Here is a 24,547-nt window from a genome sequence, read left to right as displayed (position 1 = left end):
TTGTTTCTGTGATAAGAAACTTCTGGAGTGTTTAACTTAAACTTTCAGATTCCTGGGTTCCAAACCCAAATTTCCTTTCTCCAATTTTCCACGGTAGTGATCTCATGTCTGCCTATAACTTGGGTGGGTACAGGGGAACCTGTGGTCAAGACAAGGCTGAGGGAAAGGGAAGCCAAGAGGAGAACAGTAGTGCCGGAGACACAGAGCCGGAGTGAAACAGGGGAGTCCACCGCGGGACAGGCTGAGGAGGAGAGAAGAAGGAAGTGATGAATCTGAATTTGAACGTAGTCTGTGTGACACCTTTGGGTGCCCCAGATGAAAAGACATCACAGGCAGCTGAAAATGGGGAGCTCAAATGTGTGTGTTTGAGAGCTAGGCGAGAGGTGGTGTTTTGAGTCGTGTTATTATAAGGAAGAAATGGCAGACATGGAAAAATAAATTGACTTAAGAGTTTCAAAAATCTCATGGGGGGTTGAAAGTTAGGATGTAAAGTTTTCTCGACATCAGCAAAATGCTCTGTAATTTTTTAAACTTCAGAAAGCGTTTTTAGCAGGGATGAAAAAACCCCAAATATTCACCATGTTGAGGGACCTCTACCACTTACATGCCTTCTCCCTCATTTGTAACTTCATGTTTAGAAGGGTATTTATAGATTATAAGATTTATCACAAGCAAACCTGGTGCCTGACATTGAATCTGTAACATTACAGTTGATTCTTGAACAACGTAGATTTTTTACAGCACAGAACTATAAATGCATTTTCTCTTCCTTAAGATTTTCTTATTAACATTTTCTTTTCTCTAGCTCACTTTATTGTAAGAATACAGTACATAATGAAAATACAACATACAACGTGTGTTCATCAACTGTTCATGTTATCGATAAGGCAGGCTTCTGATCAACAGTAGGTTATTATTAATTAAATTGTTTTGGAATCAAAAGCTATGCTTGAATCATTGAGTATACTGGGTCAGCACCCCAAACCTCAGGTTGTTCATGGCTCAACTGTATTCTGAAGCATAACTACATTTATTCTAAAGAGGTAGGGATAGTGATACTATTTCATACATATTTAGGATTTAAGACATAAAATTTCTTTTTGCCTTTTCTTCAAGATGGCTTCAAAACGCAACAGCATGCAATATCAAATATTTAAAGATTTAAATCATTTTAATTGTAACATATCATAAATCTTTTCTTTCATTTTGGCATTTCTTCAAATAAATATTTTGTTTGAGTTCATAGGTCATGACCCTAAGACAACCTGGCTGATTTTCCCCCTGAATTATTATCTTTTATATTGGCTTACGGGTAAGCAACATGAGGGAAAATGCCAGACAATAACCTTCTCCACCATAGAATGGTCAAGTTGGAAAAACAAGATAATGAAATATTTATATCAACTTATGAATAATATATTTCTCATGAGATTTGAAAGGGAAGTGGGACATACTTGGGATAATAATAACAATAATAATAATAAACCTGCTGAGTTCTTTCTTCTCTGTTTTTGCTGTTTACAATGCAAAGCCCTGTGTTGAACACCTCTGAATTGTTTGTTAGCCTTAGCGATAACCCCATGTGGCTTTTTTGGTTTTTCAGATGAGCAAAGCACATCTCCCATTTCAGTAGACCACACCCCAGCAGTCAGTGCTGCAGTGGGCCTGTGTTTCTCTGAATCTCTGCTTTTAACTATTGTGGTCATTTGTCTAATAAACCCGTGACCCTCAATGGCCTTGAGATGCTGCTGGAATACGGGGGTCACAGGCATGTCCGATCCAAACCCACTGCCTGGTTCAAACATTGCATCCACCACATCCATATCTCAGATCCCCATGGAAGGGGCACAGATGGCACTTGTGAGAAAAGCTGAGCTAATGTTGATTGAACATGGGGCAGAACTACTTCCCCACGGCTTGGAGCTGATGATTGAAAAACAAAACTACACTAAAAATCCTGGAAGAAGTAGAGAGCCTCTGTAGTCCTTTTGCAGTTGCTCACCTTCCCCTCCCCACTCACTCTCTGGCCGGCCCCTTAAAGAGCTCAATGGACATGAACCTCCCATGAGGTCCCCCCTTTTGTGCTCCCCCACTTCCCTGTGTAAAACTCCATGTCTGTCTGCAGCATGTCCATGCTTGCACACCTGACTGACGTCCGCCAAGCCCTCCTGCCAGCAATGCCTCTTGGTTGCTCTCTGCTGAGCAAGGGGACGGTCCTCTGCATCTGCACTCCCGGTGCTGCTGCCATTCCTGGTACAGATTCTTAAGCCAAAGCTTTGAAAACCTAATGAACCATATGATCTTCTAGGGCAGGGATTTCCACTTAGGTTTAAGTGCATTCATCATTCAACTGACATTTCACTTAGTAGATGAGTTCTCAATCACCATCTCCTAGGACACTCAGTGGTACGCCTACCAGTGGGGGCTTTGGAGAAATTCACAGGTGGGGAAAACCCAAATTAATGAACTCAAATATGAAGGAAACCATGACACAGACAAAGAAAGGCATGATAGGGAGTCAAAATTTCACAAAGACTGAATTTCTGGAAAGGGGCATAATGAAATTTTAGTGTTCATAATGATTTAAATTATCCATTATTTAAGGTAGAGAACCTGAAACTTCCTAAGTAAATATAAAAAGCCATTTTCGTGAACCTAAATCAATGCAATATATAATTACAAAAATTTATAGAACAGTCCTAAAATGTGTCATAACTTGAAAAAGCCTTCAAAATCATACCAAAGGAACAACAACCATTACTGCATCCCAGAAATCGACTATAAAAGGTGGTATCATAAATCAAGAGACGGATAACCGAATTAGGGATGCTGCATTTTATACTTCATGTGCCGGCTCTATCATCATCCATCTAATTTAATTTGCCTTGAAAAGAGCTGCATGGCTGAATTGATTTCTTAATAACTGTCTGTTCTTGAAGTTATTCTGCCAAAGCGTTATTTAAATTTCTAAGCCACTTTCAATTAAAGACAGTTACGTCAACAGAATAAGGTGTGTTTTTCATTCAGCTGAATTCTTTCCAAGACAGAAATTAAAAAGTTGAAGTTTTAGGAATTAAAAAAAAAAAAATGCTTTCACTTACCATAGCCAACGGGCAGCTCGATTTTCCACGTGCAGTCCAGGTTGTTGGGGTAAGCGCCCGGAAACCCTGGGCTCAGGATCACGCCTCCCATGCTGCTCAGCGTCCCTCCGCAGGTTGCTGTGAAGTGGACAGGCATGCTTAGTGCTGGGGCCATCGCTTTCTGGCACGAGGATTTAACTCCACCTGCTCTGTTTTACTGTGCTGCATTAAAGCAAGTCTGCAGAAGTGGATTCGCCCTTAACGAGGACACATGGCCCATGTGGCTAGCTATATGTGACCATACATGACCCAGTGGCTAGTTATACAGACCATGCAATGCCTCGTTATATTTACGGGACTGGTTCTTCCCTATCCCATGCCAACTCCTGAAGAACAAAGACTGTTTTTCAAAATGTGTCTACTTCGGGTACCCGGCGCCTGAGGGAAGGCGAGTCAGTATAATGCATGTTTGTCAGGCATCCCCAGGACTTTCAGGTGATGGGTGACGATGTATCAAGTGGGAATATTACCTATTTTATTCCCTGGTAACCAAGTGCTGCCGACCAGGCTGAGTAAACACATTGCATGACTTAATTTAAACCCTAAAACAGTTGGTGTTACGTTTACCCCTTTTACAGATTAGGAAACTGAGCCTGAACAGATGAAGTAATTTGCCTGAACGACACAACTAGAATACGGCGCCAGCTCCATCGGTTTTCAGGACCGATCTTTTTAGCAGGATGATTGCCGCTGAAGTTCTTTTAGGCATTGGAGTGCAGCTCTCCAACACCTTCTTCCCCGGAAACCTACACTTGTGGCTGTGACCGGGCTTGAACTAAGCCTCCACTAAACCTGACCTGGGTTACCCATAATTTATGTCTATGGTAGCTGAGGTTTGGCTAGAAGGAAACTACTGAGTTTATAACACACTTATCAAATATATGTGGAAGCAGAGGAAATTCTGACCCTTGACCAGTTGTGACCTATTAAGTGGCAATTTCTTATATTTCAAAGTAATAATGCAAATGCTGTCACATCTTTGCAGGAAGTCGCATTAAAAGGCTTTCTTGCTATTCTAACAACGTTCTTATCAGGCAAACTCTGTTTTGGAAGGAACCTCTGTTAGAGACCTCTGAATCTCCCTTCCAAGCCTACAGCAGACTTTTTTTTTTCTTCCTTCTTTTTCTTCTTTTTAATCACCAACATAGAAAAACTTTACCTGTCAAGGGCACATTTGGGGAATGGCACAAGGGGGAAAAGTCTAACTAGTCTTAAAAAATCAAGTCTGGTGAATATGGTAATGGCCCAAACTGGGAATCCTAATCGGGGCTTGACACTGTATAAGTTATTAAAGATGTAGGTTTAAAAAAAAATTAAAAAGGTAGTTTTGTGGGATGAGTGAATAATTCCAGTAAAACTCTGAATGTGAACTTCGTTGTCTGTGTATGATCTCTCGGGTGTCTTCTCTGTGGGAAAACTAGGAATGTGGCAACACTGGCTCTGGGATGCACTTCATCCATGAGTCTGTCCGTTCCACTGAGGGCAGCTGGTGGATCAAAGCAGCATCCCTAAGTACGGTCAGCACCATCCCCCTCCCTGTAGGGCTGTCATCCCGCAGTGAAGGCAAGTCCGTCCGTCCAACCACAGGGCAGCTGGGCGTGAAAACGCCAGATCAGTGACAGCAGCATGATGACAAAAGTGAAGTAAAGGTGACATTTTTAAAGAGGGCCTTTTGATTTTGAACATAATTTTTATGAAAAAGAAGAGGAAAAGATTGGGAATTATTAAACAGAAGCATCTATGTACTGCTTCAATCGAGGAGTGGCACCGTGTCGCATGAAGAGCTGGCCGTGTGCACCCCAGGCAGCGTCCACGTGCGGGAAGCGAGAGAGACTATGAACCAGGTGTGCGTGGGCCCTGCCACGACGACCCATGTTGTCAGCTGCTGGGCATTCTGGAATCGCACTTACTGAGAGCCTACCCTGTGCTCACAGGGGAGAGCTGAGTGGCCCAGCCTTGTCTGCAAGATACTGCGTGGACAGGGCCTCACAGCTCCACGAGAGAAAGCAGAGCCATCCGCAGGGTCAAAATGACCCTCTGTCATCGCTGTGATCCGAGCTGAGGCTGGGAACCCAGTGAGGCTCAGACCAGCGAGGCGCCTGCCTCAGGGGCACACTTCAGGAGGGTGCCTGGGCCCCCAAATGGTAGGTTGGTGCAAAATTTGGCAACATCCAAAGGAATGCAAGGGGGAAAAAAACAAAAACAAAACAAAAAAAACTGTGATGAACAAAATAGCAGCATTTCATAGCATCATTTCCTATAAAGACAGATTGCTGCCGCCTTCTCCTCCGGCCCGGGGCCCTCACTGGGGGCCAGGACAGAGCTCACTGGGGGCCAGCACAGAGCTCACGGGAGGCAAGCCACCAGGAAGGGCTTCAAGCCAGAGGCCAGGACTCCAGAGGGGTGGCCTCGGGCATTTCAGGGAAGTGAGAGTGGGAAGGCAGGCCGTGCCAGCGCCAAGTTGCCGGCCAGTGCTATTCTGGGCGGAGCGTGGGTGAGCGGGAGCACCCGAGGGCCAGGAGCAGCCACACACGCTCCCTCCCCCGATACAGTAGGAGGATCCCCGAAACGGGGGACTGGAGGTTCGGATCCTGACGGCGGTCAGTTGGGGGGGGGGTCCGTCGGGAGCTAGAAGGCTGTGAGAACCTACGGTCGGGGACTTAACAGGCGACCATCGCGACTAGGGAGAATCCGGGTGGAGGCCAGTGCGGGGAGGAGCTCGGTTTGCTCTCGGCCGGTGATATGGAAGCCGAGACAACATCTGGGGGACGGGTCACCCAGGAAGGGGGTCAGGAGGTGGGGCAGGGCTTGAGGCACGCAGGAAGTGCGCAGTGAAGGCTGACTGAGTTGCACAGGTGGGGGAGCCCCTGATGACGTCCTGTGGTGGCCTGAGCTGTAAGTGAGGGTTTCCAGTCAGAGGCCTGGGTGAGGGAGACCGGCCATGGTTACGGGGCTTTAGGCTTCAAGGTCTTCCCATAATGGAGGTGAAGGAAAACCCCCTGCTCTGCCCCGGGACTCACTCTGACCGTGTCCTCGAGGCAAAACGTCAAATGGACCTCGGGGCATAGATTTTCCTCCTGCTGTGCTGTGTTTGGAAGGTTTTCCCCTAAAGAGGCGGGCCGGATCCCCGTCCTAACGAACATATCTCCCTGTTTCTCCTAAACGATACGCTCCCTCCAACTTCAAATCACTTATGTTTATTTCTGAATTTCGTTTCTGGAAACTTGATTTTCCTGAGGCCTAAAGTCCTGCACAGACTTTCAGACCTGCTGCGTCCCTTCCTTCTCCTAATTAATCTACTGGCCCTCCGATAGGATGTGACTTGCATTTCGAGCCGCGAGTCTTACAGCTAATCCTCGTAGGCTGCACCTAAGAGGATGAGGAAGCCGAGCCGGTCCCTCCCGGGGGACAGGACGCACGCTCAGGGTTTGCTACACCTCTACTGCATTATGATGTGACTATGAAGTAACGACCGTTTGAAGGGAAATCAGACGTGGGTCCCTGGAAGCCCGGGCCAGGAGCTGTGGGGGCCGGCAGCCCTGCGACTGCTGCAGCACGGGCAGGCGGGCAGGCGGGCGGGCAGCCGTACCGATGCAGAGCGGGGACGGGTAGTTCCAGCGGCGGACGGTTCCCGGCATGCAGGAAATGTGGGACCGGCCCTGTCGGACAGAAAAGGAAACAAAGCTCCCATCACCACAGACAGACGTTTAAGGACTCAGTGTGAGGCTATCTGTACTTCCTTTGGTTTCCTTTTATAATCACACACCACGGATTGTGAGATGTAGTACGCTAGTGCTGGTCAATGAACCACATATTTGGAATCAAGATAGGAAAAAAAAAAAAATCCGTAATCACCGTATTTCTTTTCACTAACACCAAAATGTTGCCGGGTCCCTCTCAAGGGTCTGTTTGCCACGTGCTCCTTCCCGATGCTTAACGGGATGGCTTCGAAAAGACACATTTTCGTGCTTTTTTCTTTGTTTAATCACCATAAGTTATAGCTTTTGATCTGAGAGGCTGTGATTGATTAGAAAATTCTAGATATCAGTTTGAAGAGCAGAAGGTCAATAATACGTCATTGGCTTCTGAGAAGGCACCGTCCTGGTCACCCCGCCTGCTCAGAGTTTACACACGGCTCACACACCCCTTCTGGTCCCACAGAGCATTGGGTCAGGTCCTCCTTCATCGGAGAAAAAGGAGGCTTAACATCCGTTTTATTACCAGACAGGCTCACAAAGTGCCACGTAATGGTAGCCACAATCAAATTAATCCTCGTCACCCACAGTCTCTTTATCCTGTAAATATATGACGTTTTCAACGCTCGACCTTCGGAAAGGTGTGTCCTATTATTTCTGTTCTAAAACCACACGGCCGCAGATTACATTCTGAATGTGTCAGGCTGTAGTCTCTCTCACACTAAGAGAAGGTGGTAAGCAGGCACCGCGGTGCAGACGGCTCTTCTTGATTTCTTGTCCTCCCTGGGACGCGGTGGTCTCAGGAGCCGTGGTACTGATGGCGCAAGTTTCCATTTGCCGCCCACAGCTGGCACAGAGGCAGCCCAAGACAAATCTTTAACTCCTGCTCCATGAACCCAGCCACATGGGGGACACACCACCCAGGAATCTGGACTAACGCAGTTATCAACGACAAACCGATTCCCTAAACTCAGAAACGTTTTCTGCGCAATTCATCTGCCACAAAACTCATTTCCTCACACCGTCTGATGTGTCAAAAAGTCATTACACAAGAGGAGACGCTGCTTATCCTTAAAAAAAACCTCTGTGCCTACCGAGGTCCGGGCTCTGTGGGCACTCGTTTTCTGATCCATAAATTATCTTTACTCAATTTCTTCCTGAGTGATGGCAAATGTAAAGTGCAAAGGCCTTGAAAGACAGCATCGATGACTACCAATAAAACAGTCATTTAGTACCAGTCTGGGCCATCTCCGGTTACTGATTTTGGCACAAACATTTGATATCAGTGATTCCAGCTGAAGTGTGTATCATGGACCCAAAACAACATAGGGCTCTATGTGTTCACTAGTTAAAATTATAAGAATTTTCTGTGTTCAGTTTTTCACCCTGTAAAAGGCTGGAGAAGATGGAAATTCCACAGTGCACCGAGGTCCGGCCTTCCGTCTGTGTGTCGTGGGGACAGCACTTCAGGACTGTGTGTCTTGGGGACAGCCCCTCAGGACTGTGTGTCTTGGGGGCAGCCCCTCAGGACTGTGTGTCGTGGGGGCAGCCCCTCAGGACTGTGTGTCGTGGGGGCAGCCCCTCAAGACTGTGTGTCGTGGGGACAGCCCCTCTGTGCCGCGTCCAGGAGGCTCCCTGGGCAGGGCCGTGCGTGTCTGTGTGTGAACACGACAAGGAACGGGGTCCTTCATAAAGGACGGGTCGTGACGCGTGCTGCGATTGTGTTAACGTGTGAGCACACGTGCTGTCGCTTATCAGCAACTCAAAAAAAAAAAAAAAAAAAGAAGTCAGGAACATTTTTCACTCCTGTGAAAGGCAAACACAGCAGCTTGTGAAGTCGAAGCTTGGCCCAGGCCCTAAAGATGACCTGGCGGCTGCTCTGCATTTGAAAACCAGAGCAAGTGAGAGGCCCGGCTGGGCTCCGCCCCTGTGTGTCCACAGGCCTCCCCGTGCCAGCAGCTCCGTAAACAAGCCAACCTCACGAAGGTCCGTCCAGAGCCCTCTTTCCTGTTTTCTCCTCTGAGGGCTGCCAAGGCGTGGTGTGTAAAAGGATTCTCCCAGCGGCTGCAAAACCACATCACGGAGGGGTAGGAAGAAGGTGAAAGTCCCAGAGCGAAGCAAGTAGTCATGTGCGACACACGTGCTCGGTCATAAACCAGACAATAAAAGAAAAAAAGGATATAGTAAGGGCCTCTCGGTCTATACGGGGGTGGGGGTGTCCCTCTCCACGGAACCCATAGGACGTGACTCGGGATTCTTCACACTATAACGCGGGGACGACTTGTCTGAAAGACTCCGAGAGCCGTTCCCTGCAGCACACGGGGCCGCTCTGCGCCACGCCGTCCCTTCCCGGCGGCACCTTTGTGATGCTTTTCTGAGGCTGCCTCAGGCTCATTTGTTTAAGTCCCTTAAAGAGTAGAACTAATACAGTTTTCCTTAAAATATGATCAGCTTCAGTGTGGTAATAAGCAGACAGCCAAAAGTACTCTATTACCCGAAGTAACCCAAGAGGAGACACATAATTAGGCTTAAGTTTTCCTACTTGACTTGGTAATACGCGTGCTTTGATTATTAATAGTCATTGCTGGCAGGGAGAATCCTGTAAGAATTATGCTAAGTGACAGAGAGAAACTATTTTGTGAGTAAGCTTATTTGTGGTTAGACCAGAAAAAATAGCAGAAAATAATGAATGCTGGTGCACATGAGGTTATGAAAGTGCATGAAAACTTTTATATAACATTCTAAAAATGATAAAGGTGCTTCAGTATTTCTTGGGAATGATCGAAAGCTATTATCTGAGCACTGCAGTACCTGGCACAGAGCAGTAAGAATGATGATTTGCTCAACTGACCATGAGAACAGTGTGCAAAGGGGCTGTCACGGTGACAGTTTGAAAGAGACTTCTGTCCCTGCTTTGTCCCTTAGAATTGTATCTGCATACGTATGGGGAGAACATACATTTTGGAATAAAATAATTACAAAAACAAGATGCTCAACTTTGAAAGAGTGCGTCCTCATTAGAAGCTATTTCCACATTATAATTAAGATCACCAGCATGCATGGCTTAATGTGGGTACTTTGATTTACAAACGAAGTGTGAGAAACTAAATGAGCTCTCCAGGAGAGCAGATCTCAGGCACTGGCTTCTGGAGCTGGCCAGGGACTCCTCGGTTTCACCTGTCTGGTCCCGACACGCAGAAGGACGTTACCTGCAGGGTGTAGCCAGGTTCGCACCGGAAGGAGAGGACGTCATTCACCATGTACCGGTCTCCGATTCTGATGCCGTTGCTGGGAAGCGCTGGTTCTTGGCACGCGGCCAGACCCACGGCTGTAGAAATGCAGGGACAAATGCTTAGGAAGTAGGTAATATAAACATCATTCTTATTTTTGGAGGAACAAAATAGTTTTTATCCCTTGTTGCTCTCCTCCTAAGGGAATGAACAAAGACACTGAACCTTTCTCTTGTTACTCTACCAAGAAGACTTCGGGCAACTTTAAATCAGGTTTAGCTAATTCATCAATACATTTCATATTCAGTCTGCAGTGAATCAAGGTTTCCCTTAAATAATAAAATTTGCTACTTCCACGTTTCCTATTATACACTCCAATTCCAACACATACACATTTTAAAAGGTCCTTTAAAATTATGTTTCTTATAATATGCAAACCCCATGACAAGCCTCTCTTGCTTTGTTTTTCAAGCATAGTTGGCCATCTTTATGAAAACCTTAAATGTGAATCTGGGAATTCTATCCTTTCAGAAAAACATAATATGAGAACAAATATTCTGTATTCTCTCTCTCATTTAAAGACAACAAAACCCACGAACAGTATGTTCTCAGATAAACAGGACCACTACTTATGGGTCCCAAGACTATCATCAGGCACTTTTCTAGATGGAAATGCCTTCAGTTAGGACACTAACAATTTTTTTTTTTAATGCATCACATAACAGTGGCATTCAGCGTAAAATATAGGAAAATTAACTCTAAGTGTTTAGTGCTGAAACCTCTCTATAAACCCCATGGCACAGATAGACAACATATGCAGCTCTGGTATTTTATAGAATAAAAAAATGCTTCTGAAATGGTGCTAAAGACGTGGGGATCGCAAATAACCCTCTTCATCCCTGGGGTACGTCTTCTCTCGTCCCTGGTTACACAGGATGGGGTTTTACAGGGTAAGAGAGGGGGAAGGACGTTAATTAGAGCAGCCCAGCTTAAAACGCTCCCTGTGACCTTGGGCTTCACTCCAGGTCTTGCTTACCACACTAAGGGCCATGAACTGGTCAGGTGAGTTAGCTGACTGGGACTGGGGACTCTGAGGGATGCCACTGGGACGGGGAAGGTGGGTCGTCTGGTCTTTAATTGAACTGGAGGCAAAAAGTGGCGGGAAGCGGCTCTGCCGGGGGCGGTCCCAGTGCAGGGTGAGGACACGCTGCTCCCCTGTGCACGGGACTGCACCCACGCGAAGGGGCTCTGGGCCAGGGCCCCTCCTCTGCGCTCGCGCACAGCCCCTCGGCCCGTCCGATTTCACTGGAAGAGCACAGGGTCCATGGTAGAATTCCCGAGACTTCCAAGGTGGGCTGCTCAGTCCGCATCCAAGCCGGGCTCCGCGCACCTCCACCGGGTGCCCACGCGCCCAGCAGCAGGTTCTGCACCCGGAGCCCGAGCCCGGGCCGGCGGCTCTTGGGGGAACCAGACGCGCTCACGACCGCATGTCATTAAACTAGATGCATGACGCGGCTCCAGGCACCGCCACGCGCCGACAGCCACGACTGCTTGGAGCCGATGTTAAGGAAAGGACGAAGTCGATCAAGTGGCAGGTGGAGTTGTGCGGGTAGGAGCGCGCACGCAGGAAGCCCCTCTCTCAGCCCCAGCAGACCACCGGTCCACCACCCGCCCTGACCTGCTCCCCTTCCCTGCTCTCCAAGGCCTGGCCCGAGAGCCTGACAAGACCCACACCCGTGGCCCTAACTAGAGCGGCTGAATCAGAGTGATCTTGGCAACGCCATCCTACGGATTCTTGTGCAATCAAGTTGGAGAATCCCCAGTTTGTCTCACTTTCCCCCCAAAGCTGAGATGAAGCAAAGAGAGAAGCATCTTCGTTTTTTCATCAACCGTGTGACTGTTCTTCCGAGAGCGCCGTGCTACAGAGTCTGCATCAGAAGGGACACCCCCGGTTCTTAAGCTCACTGGGTAATTTCAATCCTTGGAACACATTGATTTGTATCTGGGATGAGCAGGTTTGAAGTGTATCTTAGAGTTTTTCTATTGGGATCGTTTCTTTCCTAAATGGCTATTTATTTAAAAGTATAAAACACCATATGCATGAAGTGGCAATTTTTTTTTTATTCCCAACACAAAATTTGAAGATAATTGAGTCTTTTTATTTATATGATAAAACTGATAAATATGGAAAAATACAACCCTTAGGATTTTATCTTGTTTTGTAGGCGTAAGTCTAACGTATTTCTTTCTTAAGTCTAACGTATCTCTTTCTTAACTCTAGAATACATATTGCATTTAAATTTTACCCTTTCTCCTATCACAGTGTAGCAAGATCACCTGCCACCTGTCACTACATTTTTACCTGACCCTGAAAAAAATAGATTGCCTTTCGTATGAATTTAATTACAACCAAAAATACTAAAAAGCTAATTTGTGGTGATACCACATCATCATTTTGGTATCCTTCAAGTACACACAGAGACCAAAGAACATCTGTAACTCCCAAATGTTAAAAAAAAAAAAACCTGATAACATATTTTGAAATTTAAAAAAATGCAACAAGTAATTCAAAACCATTCAAAACCATCCCTTTACAAATCAGATATAATAGGATTTTTTAAATTTACTACATGGTGATTGATATGTATGTATTATATGTTAATTTATTTTAATTTTCTCCTCCCTTAAATTCCATGTGTAAATCCCATTCATCCTCTAGAAAAAAATAACTTGCATTTACCTGTACCTACAGGAATTATAATACATTTTCCGAATAAATTAAAAGCATACATAAAGTCATTTTAATCAGCGTTTGATCTGATGACTCAGGAAGCCATCATATGCAGACCCAGATACTTGTGTAGAGAGAAACATCGGCCCCTCACTCTTCAGTGTCACTAGGTATCTGGTATATGGGAGGAGCTAACAGCACAAAGATATCTGGTGTCTCTAGGGACATTTTCTGTAATAGCATCTACATATATTTACCCAGAGATAAGTAAGTATGTGATTGATATGATATTTACTGAGCTATCCTGGACCAGAGCCCAAGTATGTTCCAGACAACACGTCTCTCTCCTAACCATGCAATGCCTCCAGCAACGCTGAGTCAAGTCACCCTGAAAATAGGGGATTTAGGCCATGAATGGAAGATTTTTATTTTGGGGTTGAGAAAACCGTGACTCTAGCAGAGGGGAGAATTAAAGGTGTGGCAGGTTCAGATCCCCAAACCAGCTGGGTGTGAAGTTCTCCAGACAGACGTGTGCTAGCACCGCGGAGGCTCACCATCTCCTGTGATCTACAGAATCCCGGTAGCCCCCTTTAGAGAAAGGGCAACCAAGTGCATTATGGACCCAACACAGGAAGACCGGGAAGGAGACAGGGCAGCCCCAGAAATGCCGGGAATGATGTAGGGTAAGAAGTTCTACCTTAGAAGGTAGAACAATGAACTTTCTGACCGCCAGGGGACAGGAGGAGGTATATTGAAGAGTTTTGACACAGAGAATGGGCAGACTGTTTGTATTTCATCATTATGGTAATCAAAGCGTGAGGTAGGGAGTCAGGGGAAGAAAGAGGCAGGCAAGTAAACGGAGCAGGAAGGACGGTCGGCTTCAGTCCATATGTGTGTCCGTCACTTGTTAAAGCTCCTAAAAAGAGAACAGTTTCAGAAGAATGTTGTTGGAGCAAAACTGATTTTTAATGTTAAATCATGGGTGGTCTATCACCTAAGTGACAGGTACAGTCGTAAAGCTAGTCAACTAAAAGACAGTGATTTAGACACAAAATGAGACATGTTGGAAGACATACAGAAAAAAAAAAAAAGAAAAAAGAAAGAAAGAAAGAAAGAAAGAAAGAAAGAAAGAAAGAAAGAAAGAAAGAAAGAACTTCTCTAAAATCGAGCTGTGACACAAAACCGTTTGGCAGAAAAATTCAAAATTAATTTTCCAAAAGGACAGACATCTGGTAGAGTATATTGTCACATTGTAAGCAGAAGTTTTATAGAAAAGATTTCTAATTGTTTCAAAGGATGGCATATTTACATTCTGTACTATAGATGACAATATACCAAATGCTATGCAGCTAGGTTTCTTTTTTTTTTTTCAATTTTTATAAAAGATTATATTTATTTATTTAACAGAGAGAGAGAGATCCCAAGTAGGCAGAGAGGCAGACAGAGAGAGAGGGGGATGCAGGCTCCCTGCCGAGCAGAGAACCCGGTACGGGGCTCGATCCCAGGACCCTGAGATCATGACCTGAGCCGAAGGCAGAGGCTTAACCCACTGAGCCACCCAGGCATCCCTAGCTAGGTTTCTTTAAAAGGTGACTCATAAGCCCCTTGATTGTGAACCATGAGGTATCCTGATTAAACATGATAATGAGAGGGTAATTGTTGAGTGTTCTGAAGATTTAGATCTATTGTTCTAAACACATAATGAAAGAGGGATAAATATTTTATGTAAAAATTTGGACATTTTTGACATGTATGGATTTATAAAGTTGGGATTAGATTTAGACGGTAGCTAAAAGAGTCTTTATTTCTCCTCAAGTCTAGTCTGTGAAGGGAAAGAATATAAAACGAAGCCATTAAAAAGACAAGTAACCTAGTTTGACCAAACCCACAGCTTAATGGTTTTACCTGCCACTGAACGTCAAATGTGGACCTTATGAACCAGACTACAACAAGTAGCCTCATCAGTTCGCCAGAAGGTATTATAGTCGGTATCCTAAATTCATTAGGTAAAATTCAGAGATGGTTTGTGTAAATCTTGAGAAAGAAAATAATTTTGAAATCCATGATAGACATGCCATGTTGGGAGCAGAAAATGTGAGCCTGTGTAGATACCGATGAGACAACTCTGAGCAGTTTTTGTCAACTTAGCATTGTCCTCATTTTGACTAGCGTAATGTAGGCTTTTCAAAGACCACAAATTAAAAAAAAAAAAGAAAGAAAGAAAGAAAGAAAGAAAACAGCATGTCATTCTAGCTGCACTGCTCAAAACAATAATCAAGATAAAAACTGCAGTGAGAGGAAAGCAGAGCTGGATAGTGAGACCCCTAGAGCTGGGGTAGCTCACAAGGGCACAGAGGTCAAAGGACACGTGCAGATATATGAGCTTTATCAAATTCATAAGCACTGTAGGGACACATAGGCTATTTTTGAAAAGAAAAAAGAAAGTGTTGAACCCATTATTTTGTAACTAATTAATAATAACCATCCATTCACACAAAACTAGCACATAAAAATCTTCCTTCCTGTGCAGACAGGTTTGGATACCTTAACACAGGAGTGCTGCTGAGTCTCTAAACCCATCAATCAAAACTTGCATTAAAGGTCAGACACTGTGTTGGAAAATAGGAGAATAAAGACATCCCAATTTCACTTAGGGAGACGCCATGGGAGGCTGACAATCCATGAACGAAATGTCAGACCCCATGATCACACAGGCATAAACATAACAAGCGTCAGCCTGTACACTCAGACTTCTAGATGACATTGTTTTATGAGTCCATACATCTCCATGACAACGATGTGTATAGAAAAACCTCCGTAATTAATAACACAGCATCTGAAGTCAAGAAAAGAAACCACTTTTTAAATCATTGTGGGGGGGCACTCGGGTGGCTCAGACTGTTTAAAGCGCCTGCTTTCGGCTCAGGGCATGATTCCAGGATCCTGGGATCGAGTCCACGGCGAGCTCCTTGCTCAGCAGGGAGCCTGCTTCTCCGTCTGCCTGCTGCTCCCCCTACTTGTACTCTGACAAATAAATAAGAAAATCTTAATAAAATAAACCAGTGTCTAAGAATTCAGCATGTATGTGGAGCTAAAGATATTTTCTTTCATCTGTAAACTGTGGGCATGTTAAGTCCACATAATAAATGCTTTCTTTATTCTTCCCACTTAGTAGATCATAAGGAATCTTCAAAGCAAAAGGGATTGTGTGTCCAGTGTCAAGAGATGTCATAGCATAAATTTGGGGGAGATAGAATATTGTATCTCTCTTGGAGATTTGAAAGTATTATAGTATATGAAAGGCACAGAGAAATCCTACAGAGATGAATCCGCTTCAACGTTATTTGAAGGATTTCTGAAATGTATTACAGGACCATTTTGGTCTGCAAACTACCCATGGATAATACAGGACAGGAGGGTCCTGCAGAACACTCTGAGAAACACTGATCTTGTCCAATATCCTCATTCATGGGGAGAGGGTACGCAATTGCTCCAAGTTCACAAGACCAGGAGATGGCCGGGCTATACCCACTCTGCCTTCTGACTATCAGTGAATTCTGCGTGCCACCGCCACACAGCAGAGCTCTGTTAAAATTGTCCCTGGACCATCACGTTGCTCAGTTTCCCTAATTAAACTATAGGCTCCAGGAGAACGCAAAGTGATTCCTTCTCTTTCATCAGTGCTATAGGCAGGATGCCTATGTGTCCCTCCTTCCCCAAAAATGTGTATAATGAAGCTCTAATTCCCAAGGTGGTTTTTGGAGGTAAGGTCTTTGGGAAATCATTAGATTTACATAAATTTACGAGGGTGAGACCCTCATGATGGGATTAGTGTCCTTATGAGAAGGGAGCGACAGATCTCTCTCCAGACACGTACACCAGGAAAGGCCACGTGAGCACACACTGAGAAGGTGCCGTCTACAAGCCAGGAGGCAGACTGCCACCAGGAACCACATACGCCAGCACCGGATCTCAGGCCTCACGCCTTCTGGAACAGTGAGAACCAAATATCTGCTGCTTGAGCATCCAGAGCTAAGACAGTGTGTGCATCACACACCTAGCACATGGCCTGGAAGAAGCATAGACTCTTATGTTGAGTTGATAAATGGATAAAAGGATAGTAAGCTATGGCAAAATGATCACAATTAATCGCTAAAAATATTTTGGCTGCTAAATAACATGTTCTCTTACTTCCTATTAATAAAGGACAAATGCTGAGAAATAGATTGTACTTCACCTGTCTCACACAAGTAAGAACGAACAGGTGAACTCTTGCTAGTGACGTATTGCTAAACCTCCTCTCACGGGTCTAAGAAGAGAACCGTCCTGTCCCCTATAGGACTTCAGTAATTTGCGTATGCCTGAAATGCTATCCTTTCCTTCATGGAGAGAACCATCACTGAAGCCATGACCGTATCAAGCTTCTTTGCCAGAGCGATATTTACTACAAATAAAAGGAAATTCTCCCACTTCAAAATGTACCAGACACACGTATACCTCAGAAAACTTAGAACATTAAATGTAGTTCAAATTTTAAAATATCAAACCTTACACTTGAACTTAACCTCAATTACGCAAACATAATGTAATGGTATGTGCATTTATTAGCATTTCCAGGTCAATTATGTGTTTAAAATTATAACAATGACAATAATTTCTTAAAGTATCTTGGATTGTTCAATTTATATATCAGATAGACTAATGGTAATACTTACCAAATAAAACTGGCATTTGTACATGTGACTATATGTATACATATGCATATGTAACACATGTATTTATGCTCATATGTTTTTGCATTTCTTTAAAAAAAGCAAATATAAAATGTCCAGATTTAATTGAAATTCTTAAGATTTAATAGGCCAAATCATCACAGTAGCTGATTGAATCAAGGAAATTTACGAAAAATATGTTTTTAGTAAAATATACTGATAATTTTAATATCTTTTTCTTGGTTTGATGTTTTATAACACGATTTCCAAACCATTTCCCTTGAGCCAAACCTGGTCATGCTCATTTCTTTCTGTACTGACCCCTTTCTTTAGTCCTTAAGCTGAATATATTTTCTCTGGCTCTTTACAAAAGATACTGCTAAACCATGTTTAATAGTATTCTATCGTATCCTTAAGGTATAACACTAAACACTTTCATAAAGATATTTGATCATTGTAAACATAAATTTGTGGTATTTATTATTATAGAGACTTGAGGAAACATTACAGACTAATAAGAACATTCTTACATAATGAAATATCTGTACTGCCAGAAGTCTGCAAATAAACCATATTCATATAATGACAAATGTGATATAATTTAATATGTTGGATTTTACTTTAGCATGGTTTCAAAAACTCAAATCTAAGTGTATTTTGAAAACAAAACAAAACAAACCACAACCGTATACAAACATTCAGACTGTGTACAAACATACTATTTGTTAGCTAAGAAATTGGTAGCACAATAATAAAGTAAAGGAACATATTTTTAAAAATAGTCTCTGTTCTTTGAATGATGTGGGTTGATTTAACTAGTCCTTGAACTGTTTAACTCTTACTAAAAAAAATGCATCAAGTCTAGGAGTGATGCCATAAGATGGCAAAATAGAAAACCCTAGACCTTCCTTCCCTGATGGAGATACCAACTTAACAAAAGTACAGACAAATTTCCCTTATAAGAAATATAGAAACCAATTAAAAGGTTCCCAAACCCTAGGGAATCAAAAGCCAACTGCACTGAAGTTGTTTGGAAAAATTCATGGCCAGAGGTTCTCTCCACAACACAGTAGGCACTACTCCTGATTTCTCCCTGTGAAGGGAGAGAGTACAGTGGGACATATATCCAATGTTCTGACTTTTTAGAGAGCTGTCCAAGGAACTGGTCTCTCTCTTGTTTGAATACAAAGGTTGTTAGGAAGAGATGCAAGGTTGATGACTCGGAACAAAGGTAGTAAACATGGTCTGACCCATCCTGGAATCTACAATATGGTGGATAGGACCAAAAGGGGGGGCTCAACTACAAAGAGTCCACAGCAGCAGGCAGATCTAAGGGGATGCTACTGATTAGCAACTGGGAAACCTCTCCTGATGCATGCACAACCCCAGAGAGGTTTTAATCTCAGAAAAGGCTTGAGCATTCTACAGAATCTCCAGTTGGGCCAACTGGTGAAAGTCTCCCCTCTATAAAACCAAACTGTAGAGACTGGGAGAGGTGGCTGATGCTTAAAAAGCCATTGATGCAAAAGAAGGTAAAGCAGCATACAAAGAAACAGGGGGATATGGCCCAATCAAAGGGTCAAATTAAATCTTTAGAAACCTACCCTAAGGAAATGGAAATATGAATTACCATAGAATTCAAAATTACTCTCATTGGACTGCTCAACGAATTAGAGGACAACAGATAAACCACTCACCTCAATCAAGAAAAGGATACATGAACAAAGGAAAAACATCAACAAAGAGACCATGAAGAAGGACCAAACATAAATTTTAAACTAAAGAATCCAATAACTGAATTGACAAACCCATTAGAGAAGACCAACGTTAGACTTAATCCAGCAGAAGAAAGAAACCGCAACCTTGAAGAAAATCAGTCATTTGAAATTATCAAGTCAGTGGAGAATAAAAGGCAAAAAAAAAAAAAAGGATAAAGCTTAAGGGAATTGCAGAAGACCACTCAGCAGAACAATATACACCTTATGTGTATCTCAGAGGAAGAAAAAAAGAGAAAGGAAGGCAGAGGGTCTACTTGAAGAAACAGTGGCTGAAAACTGCCCAAAACTGAGGAAAGAAATGGATATACAAATTAAAGAAGCTCAAAGAAGTCCAACCAGGATAAATCTAAAGAAACCTATATTGAGGCACACCATAATCAAACCATCACAGATAAAAATGTGAAAAGAAAACATTTTTTTCTCTTGAAAATGGCAATAGAAAAAAAAAAAGTCATGTTCAAGGAACCTCTTATCAGACTATCAGTGGATTTCTCATCAGAAATCTTGTCGGTTAAATGGAATCAGATGGTATAGAAAACCATGCAAAATTTTAAAACTCTCTGATAAAAGTAAATATGTCAAAACTATAGAATCCTGGAGTAATGATAGCTAGTTACATAAATTACTTTTAAATCTGTTTAAAATTTTTAAAAACAAAAACATAGAAAGTAATTTTAAATTTATGTTAATTCATATGAAATATAAAAGGGAAATTTGTGTCATCAATAAAGAGGGCAAGGAGAAGAAACATAAAGGAACAGAATTTTTATATGTGATGGAAGTTACTATTAGTTGAAAATACATTATTTAAGAATTTTCATGTAATTTCAATGGTATATTCAAAGAAAGTGTCTTTATAATACACACAAATTGAAATGAGAAATGGTAACATATCATTACAAAAATATCAGCAAAACACAAAAGCCAACAAGAAAGGAAAAGGGCACAAAAGCTATAAGACATTTCGAAAAGAAATGAATAAAATAGCAAAAGCAAGCTGTTCCTAATCAGTGAATACTCTAAATGTAAATGAATTAAATACAACAATTAAAAGACATAGATTGGCAAAATGATAAAAAATAAACAAGACCCAACTCTATGCTGCCTACAAGACACGCACTTTCGATCTGAGAACGCGCATAAGCTCAAAGTGAAAGGATGAGAAGGTGCCCCACAAAAATAGGAAACTGAAGAGATCTAAGTGGCCACACCTAAAAGAGACAAGATAGATTGTGAGATAAAAATTGCATAAGAGACAAAAATAGGCATTATATAATGAGAAAAGGATCAATTCACCAAGAAGATATAATCATTATTATAGAATAATAATTATTGTAATATATATTTTATAAAATATATATTATATATAATGTTATATAGAGATATATATAACATTAGGATTCCCAAATGTTTGAAGCAAGCATTGACAGAATGGAAGGAAGAAAGAGACACAGCAAAATAATATTGAAAGCTTTCAATTGCCCCTTTTAACTTAGGGATAAAACCATCAAGCAGATGATCAATAAGGAAGGAGAAGACCTGAACAAGACTAAAGACCAAGTAGGCCTCACAGATATTTACAGAATACTCCACCCAAAAAGTCAAAATTCAAATTCATCTCAAGTGTATAAGGAACACCTTCAAAGGTAAGGCAAATGTTCTGTCACAAAATAAATCTAACCATATTTAAAAAGACTGAAATCATACAAAGTATCTTCTCTGACCATAACTGAATGAAACTGGAAATCAATAGCAGAGGGAAAACAGAAATTTCCACAAATTTGTGGAAATTAATCAAAATCTTAAATTCAATAAGACAAAGGCCAAATAACAAGAGGATTTTTAAAAAAATATCTGGATGCATGAAAACAAAAATGTGACAGACCAACCTTCTGGGATGCAGTAAAAGCAGGACTAAGAGGGAAATTTATAGCAGTTCATGGTTACTTTAAAAAAGAAGGAAGATCTTGAATAAATAATCTTACTCTACACCTCAAGGAACTAGAAAAAGAGGGCAAACTGAGCTATATGGTCAAGCACCCTCACTTTTGGGTGTATATCCAAAGTATTTCAAAGAAAAACTCAAAGAAATATTTGTGCACTCACTTACAGCATCATTCACAATATCCGGAAAGTGAAAACAACCAAACTGTCCACCGACAGGAGAAAGTGTAGTGTATACATAAAACGAAGTATCATTTAGCTTTAACAAAAGGAAAGCATGTCACAGGCTGAAATATGGATGGAACCTTGAAGACAATAAGCCAGTCACAAAGCAACAAATAATGTATGATGCCGCTATGTCTAAAACAGACAGAATCACAGAAACAGAAAATAGAAGTGGGGTTGCCCGGGCTGGAGGGAGGGGAGAAGGGGAATTAGTGTTTATCGTATAAGATCTGGTAGACGACAAAGTCCTAGAGATCTGTTGCACAATAATGCGAATCTGTTTAACACTACTGACCCACACATTTAAAAATGGTGAAGATTGTCAGTCTAAGTGTATGTGTTTTTTACCACAATAAAAAATAAGCAGGGGTGGGGATAAGTATGTCAGGTGTAGACTGAGATACACAACATGGTATGGACAACGCCCTCTCACTTGTAGCTTACCCTCCCGTAGCACGGGCTACACTGCATTTCAGTACCCTTGTCTGCAACCCTCTCCTTCTTTGCGAAGACGCCTTACAGTGAGTGACCGTGTATCTCCAAGAACCAGCAGGGCCTCACTCAATAGAATTTTTAACAAACCCATGCATCACGTGCATCTGTAGAAAATACAAAACCTTTCATAAATATGTAAAGATAAAAAAAATGGTCCACACAGAAGATTGAATTATGTAATTTTCATTTCAAATGGACTATCAAAAACCAGATATGGCCACTGATCTACCCCGTATCTCTTTAAGTTTGTTCTCTTTCCCTAACTGGACATTATCACCTCATAATTAAGTCACGTGAAAACAAGTGAGCCAACACAATTTATTAAGTCCTATACAGAGACTAAAGAAAGGAGGTTTGGGAACAGAGTAATATTTCCCGGGATCCCAAAGAACTAACAATCTAATTGGGTTTAAAGGCCATAAAGACCAATAATACAAAGAAAAAAGCATTGTAACTGAAACATGTGGATAATCAATGCTGATAAAATCAGAGGTCAGAGGGACGAACACGGGTTGACCCGGTGTGGGCAGTAGGCTGAGCGGCTCAGGAAGCACGGGGGGAGTCAGAAAGGCAGAGAGAAGGGAGAGAGAGGCCGTGGGGGAGGAGAAGTGTGGAAACACTCCTGGAAAAATGATAATTCACACAACGTGTCTGTTGGACTGTACCTGGCCGAATGAAACGGCCTGAGGGACAACGGTGGGTGATAAAGCCAGCGGACGCATAGGCAGAGATGCCTAGATAAGGAGTGAGGAGATGTCGAGCCACTGAAGGACTTTTGGCGGGGGTGAGTTTTGAGCAAAGAGACGTTGGGCGTAAACCTGAGCATGATGGCACTGGGCTGGAAAGGACCAGAAACGGAAGGACCGGTGGAAAGTGACCAATGTGAAGAATGAGAGGAATGTCAAGATTGAGGGAAATGCATGTTTTTAACCGGAAAACACATCAGCGACCTGAGGAGGAAGGGCTGTACGGCTTCCTTGGTGACTGTGTATCTGGTACGAAGTCACGCATGACTGCACGGAGGAACTTGACGAAAACCCGCTCGGAAAGGCAGTTGTGCTTCGTTGTTATTTATTAAACAGGACATCAAGAATAGACCAATCTGGTGAAGAGGCAGAGGAATCTCATGGTTTGGGGAGTGAGAAACAGCCTCACGTCATTTCCCCTCCCAAAACTGCTTCTTTTTCTGACATTCAGAACGTTTCTCCCTTCTGTCACTCACATGACTGAAGTCCACTCTCCTGTGTCTAGAGCTTCGACGCAACATGTGACAGGACGGGCTTCTCATGAATGTAATTAGCCACGGGCTGCCTAAGTCCCTGTGCCACTAGTCATTACTTATTGAGATTCCATGATCTTTCTTCCTCAGTTACTCAACATGGAAAATCTGCAAGACTGGCAACAGAACAGAGAACTCTTTTAAGTTTTTACATCCAAGGAATGAGTTTAATAATGCAACATCCTGAGTTTTAAGCTTTGAGTAAGAAGATCCTAAAACCAAATCAATGATTAAAAAATAGTATACTCATAGTTTTCAAGTGGTCACAAGGTTTCAACAAAGCAATGTATGTTTGTAGGTGGGACTCTATTGAAATATCTCTTCTGTAAGGACGGAAAGTCTAGATTGACCCATTATGTGGCATAATGCTAGCTTGATATCTGATAACTGCTTCCCATATAATGTTCCTAGAGTTGGACTCAGAAACCCACTGTGGCTCAACCAATTTACTTTTCCGTAGCACTCACAGACTCGCTTCAACAGGACGGGACTAGATGAAAGCGACCCCGCCGTGACTGGCTCCTGTAACTGCGCTGCTTCTCCTTCAGCATTCTTCTGTGGCTGACTCCTGCCCATTCTTCCATCTTTCCCTCAAGAAAGATTCTCCATCTAGAGCAGCACTGAACTCATCTTACACGTCAGAACTCTGTTTATTTTCCCCGAGGTGCTTAGCACAGTCTGTAAGCAGCACGGACTCTCCGGTTTTCTGGTGCACGACGCCCACCACTAGAATGCAAATTCTACCTGAGCAGAGACCATGTCTGCTCGCCTCCTCACGACTCTGTCTGCGGTGCCTGGAGGACAGAGCAGAGGATCTAAGAGATGCGGGAATAATTCATGACGGATGCTGAGATGCCCACTGTCTACTTTAGGAGGAACACGATTTGGGGGGAGGGGCAGTTATCCCCTAGAGATGAAATTAAGGCAAATCTGCATGTTCTGTGAAAGCCACCCCATACGGAGAACCATCAAACCTAAAAGTAATCTCAAATGTGTCACAGGGGCAGATGCACCAAATGACAACTGTTAATCTGAAACCGGGTTCCTTTCCATGTGGGCAACTGTCTTAGCCATGAGCAGTTAGGAGCGGCAGCCTCGGTGATTTACTGACTGCTGAGTCTCTCAGGCAGCCACCAGCAGGCCCGCTGCCCAATGCACGTCATGCGAAGACGCACGTCTTAGAGCCGCATGGGAACCAGGCAATGCTCCCGATGTAGCTGCAGGAGAAGCCCTCCGTCCCAGCCACCCACCCCGCCGCTGCGCAGGTGTCATGCCTGAGATTCCAAAGACGACAGGGAAACTTGCTTTCAATCACTTA

At 43.1% G+C, this 24,547-nt stretch overlaps 1 protein-coding gene across 2 annotated transcripts in view; it reads right to left on the bottom strand.

Moving 5' to 3' along the window:
- The window catches only part of CSMD1 (CUB and Sushi multiple domains 1), a 1,941,062-nt gene that overhangs the window by 173,360 nt on the left and 1,743,155 nt on the right, over window positions 1–24,547 (bottom strand). For both annotated transcript variants that reach the window (XM_032328946.1, XM_032328947.1), the window contains 3 exons: window positions 10,045–10,163; window positions 6,730–6,799; window positions 3,102–3,218 (listed from right to left, as the gene is read on the bottom strand). In XM_032328946.1, the coding sequence (XP_032184837.1) occupies window positions 3,102–3,218; window positions 6,730–6,799; window positions 10,045–10,163 (306 nt within the window). The remainder of the gene's footprint in view (window positions 1–3,101; window positions 3,219–6,729; window positions 6,800–10,044; window positions 10,164–24,547) is intronic.

The sequence above is a fragment of the Mustela erminea genome, chromosome 21 (assembly GCF_009829155.1).
Source record: "Mustela erminea isolate mMusErm1 chromosome 21, mMusErm1.Pri, whole genome shotgun sequence".
Classification (NCBI taxonomy): Eukaryota; Metazoa; Chordata; class Mammalia; order Carnivora; family Mustelidae; genus Mustela; species Mustela erminea.
The sequence above is the reverse complement of the archived record's forward strand: the minus strand, read 5'-3'. Positions and strand labels throughout refer to the sequence as shown.